Source organism: Ochlerotatus camptorhynchus, unplaced genomic scaffold (genome assembly GCF_037179485.1).
Source record: "Ochlerotatus camptorhynchus isolate MF236.1 unplaced genomic scaffold, CSIRO-AGI_Acam_v1.1 ptg000183l, whole genome shotgun sequence".
NCBI lineage: Eukaryota > Metazoa > Arthropoda > Insecta > Diptera > Culicidae > Ochlerotatus > Ochlerotatus camptorhynchus.
The window spans coordinates 1,446,723-1,449,916 of NW_027040673.1; the positions used below are offsets into that span (position 1 = coordinate 1,446,723).

General features: G+C 48.4%; 1 protein-coding gene across 1 annotated transcript; it reads right to left on the bottom strand.

The window, feature by feature from the left end:
• Positions 1–800: 800 nt before the first annotated feature.
• On the bottom strand, positions 801–2,450 carry LOC135702063 (uncharacterized). Its single transcript, XM_065223051.1, has one exon. The coding sequence runs from the start codon at positions 2,448–2,450 to the stop codon at positions 801–803; it is 1,650 nt and encodes a 549-aa protein (XP_065079123.1).
• Positions 2,451–3,194: the final 744 nt, after the last annotated feature.

The following is a 3,194-nucleotide window of genomic DNA, read 5'->3' on the forward strand; positions in this document are numbered from 1 at the left end:
TGAATAGTGCTTCATAGAACAGAAATTAGCAGCTCAGTGGAAATATACTGTAATTATAATTTCTATTCGAAAACCATCAAATTGAATATCCTGTAAGCCAATACTGCGTAATATTAAGTTACAAACATTGGCTGCTCCAGGAAGACAATAGATGGGGGCTTGTGTCCACCCTATTGTGGACACTGAGGACAATTTTCATTTCATCGATGACAAACATCTTTCCGTGTCCAATATATTCTCATACACATTTTCATTTCGTTGTTGTCGTATAACTACAACACATACATTAACTTTGTATTGGTATTATTTTACCCTATATTACAAAAAAAAAAAAAAAAAAAAATGGGAGCTATGCCAATTTGTTTTCATGATGCGCTCATCTTTAATCGCCAATGAAACATTTTTTTGACGTGGTGATTAAAAATGTTCTTGAAAAGCGAGTGCTCGGGTGCCACTTTCAAAAAAATTAAAAACCTAGCAATAAAGCGTGTTGTTAGTTGTTAGTTCTTTATTAACGAGCTATGGCTAGTTCATCTCCGAAGAAAGAAGAGGGCTCAGAGTGAGTAACCTCTAGATACATGGTATATTAACATTTAGTTAATAACTTTGGTTGCTGGCTCTTCAACTTATATGAAAAAATAACAATATATAAAATAATGAAACAGAGGAACAACAGAAAACAACATGATTTAAGACAAGCTACAAACGATTAATCCAAACAAAACAGAGCTCAGCTGGCATGGGTCCAATAGGGGAAATCCATCCAGTTGAGATGTCCCGACGGCCGAAAGAAATTCCTGCTATACCAAGTGGTAGATTTTGACTTCTTTTAAGAGGGTTACTAGTGCTGCCGAGGCCGAAGTATCATTCCCGAGCAGATCGCTGATGCTGGAAGTTGGGCAGAGTGACTCCCGAAGATTTTGGAACTCCGGGCAGTTGCATAGGATGTGTTCGACGGTGTTGGGTACCCCACAGATGATGCAGCTTCTGCGGAACGGCAGGCCACCATAGTTATAGTAGAGTTTAGTGTGCCCGGTTCGAAGCCGCGAAATCACGCGTTGATCCCTCAGGTTGTCCAGTTCTCTCCATGGTTCAGTTGACCCTTTTACTTTGCGGATGAAAGCAGTTCTGTTGCGGAACCACTCAGCTTCCCATGCCGCTCGAATGGTCCGCATAATCCACCGTCTGACGTCCTGTAGGGGTACCTTGTTGGTGAGTCTGGGACCCGATGTCCCGGCTCCGGCAAGGTGATCAGCAGACTCGTTACCTGGCACTCCGCAGTGTCCGGGAATCCATGTGTACACGGTGTTCGGTGGGGCGTACTTGATAATCGCCTGGATCCATGGGTGTTTTGGTGCTTCCGAGGTGATCGCTTGAACGACGCTGTGTGAGTCGGTTAATATAAGTATCGATTTGTTGGCTGGCGTCGTAGCGGCACGGAAGATCGCTGCAGCCTCGGCCGAGAAAACCGAGCATTGTGGAGGAAGACTGCTGCTTTCAGCAATACCGTCTCCAAAAATCCCGATACCTACTCCGTTTATCGATCGGGAGCCGTCGGTGTACCGATGTACGTGGTCGGCATAGTTGGACCCAAGTAACTCGGCGACCGATCTGCGCAAAATGATGGATGCATCCCTTGCTTTGAAGTGGTTCTTGATCCGATTGTCCAATTGGATTCGTGAAGAGTGCCAACTTTTCTCTCCATGCCAATGGACTTTGGCCACTGGGGGTAGGTCGATGTTGGCGGCCGTGCGGAGGACTCTGTTCCCCTCGTCGAGGAGAAAGATCCTATTGTTTCCGGAGGTCTTGGCGGAAAAGGCAGCGGCTTTTGTGGCAATATTTGCGTTTAAGCAGAACCGGAAAGGAAGAAGACCCGCTTCGATGCATGCGGCGTCTGCTGGAGTGGATGGCAGGAGACCAGATATTATGCGGATGTAGCTGTTGTAGAATGGTGCTAGGGTTCTAACCAGCTTCTCGGAAGCGATGCAAGTAATTTCCGTCTTGTAAAGCAACGTACTGTCGATGATGGCTCGTGCCACCCGGAACCGAACATCGCGGTTGTTGGATCGGTGAGGCCGAGAGATCGTTTTAACGAGGTTGAGTCTACTGCGGTTGTCCTTTTTGACCTGTTGGAAATGTTGGTCGAAGGAGAGCGTTCGGTCGATCAGTACGCCGAGGACGCGAACTGTTTTCCTGTTTGGAATGGCTTGCTCGTGGATCGTAATTGGGGTGCTATTGACTCGGTGCTGAGACGGAAATACGTGGCATCGGATGCTCTTCCTGGCGGATAGCTGGAAACCCATCGAGTCGGTCCATTTGACGACGGCAGAGACTGCCGCTTGCGCTTGCCGTAGGGTTCGGATCTGTGTACCGGAGGCCACAATCAGCACATCGTCAGCGTAAACAAATATATAAATGCGCTCAGGTAGCCGGTCAAATACCCCGTTCATTGCCACCAGAAACAACGTGACTGCGATAACGGAGCCTTGATGGACTCTGGTCTCCTTGCTGAAACTTTTCGACCGCGTGTTCCCCACCAATACACGAAATGACCGGTCGGTCAAGAAGTTTCGTATGAAATACATCATATGCCCCTTCAAGCCTCAGTTTGTTAGTTTTTTCAGGACTGCTGGCGTCCTCGTCCGGTTGAAAGCCTTGGAGATGTCGAAAGAGATGATTTCAACGTGGTGTTCCTGGTCGTAAGCTTCCTTGAGCACGTCCCCCAGAGTGGCAAAGTACGTGGACGTACCGAAACCTTGTCGAAAGGCATGTTGTCGGTGGTCGAGCAAGCTGTTGGTCTCAAGGAACATCTTGAGTCGACGGTTCACCGTCCGTTCGAATACCTTGGCCATGCAGGATGTGAGAGCGATCGGTCGGAACTTAGATGTGACTCTGTCTTTTTCGTTTGCCTTCGGGATGGGCACGACGAGACTCTCCTTCCACAGCGTCGGGTAGGTATCAGAGACCCAGAGTTGGTTCAGCATCTCAACACTTGCCCAAGGGGCAGCTTTTTTAAAAGTGGATACCCGAGATCGTCAGGTCCCGCAGATTTGCCGTTGCTGCGGCTTAGTGCGTGCTGGAGTTCCTCCCAGGAGAAAGGCTCGTTGATCTCGAGGTTGTCCGTGTCAGGCGGGATGCTGAACTCAGAGACTGATGTACGGGTAGGCTTTGCCAACCGCTGAAAGTGGCTATCG

What these genes read in the sequence shown, in the direction of transcription:
- LOC135702063 (XM_065223051.1), bottom strand. Translation starts at nt 2,450, where the DNA reads ATGAACGGGGTATTTGACCGGCTACCTGAGCGCATTTATATATTTGTT.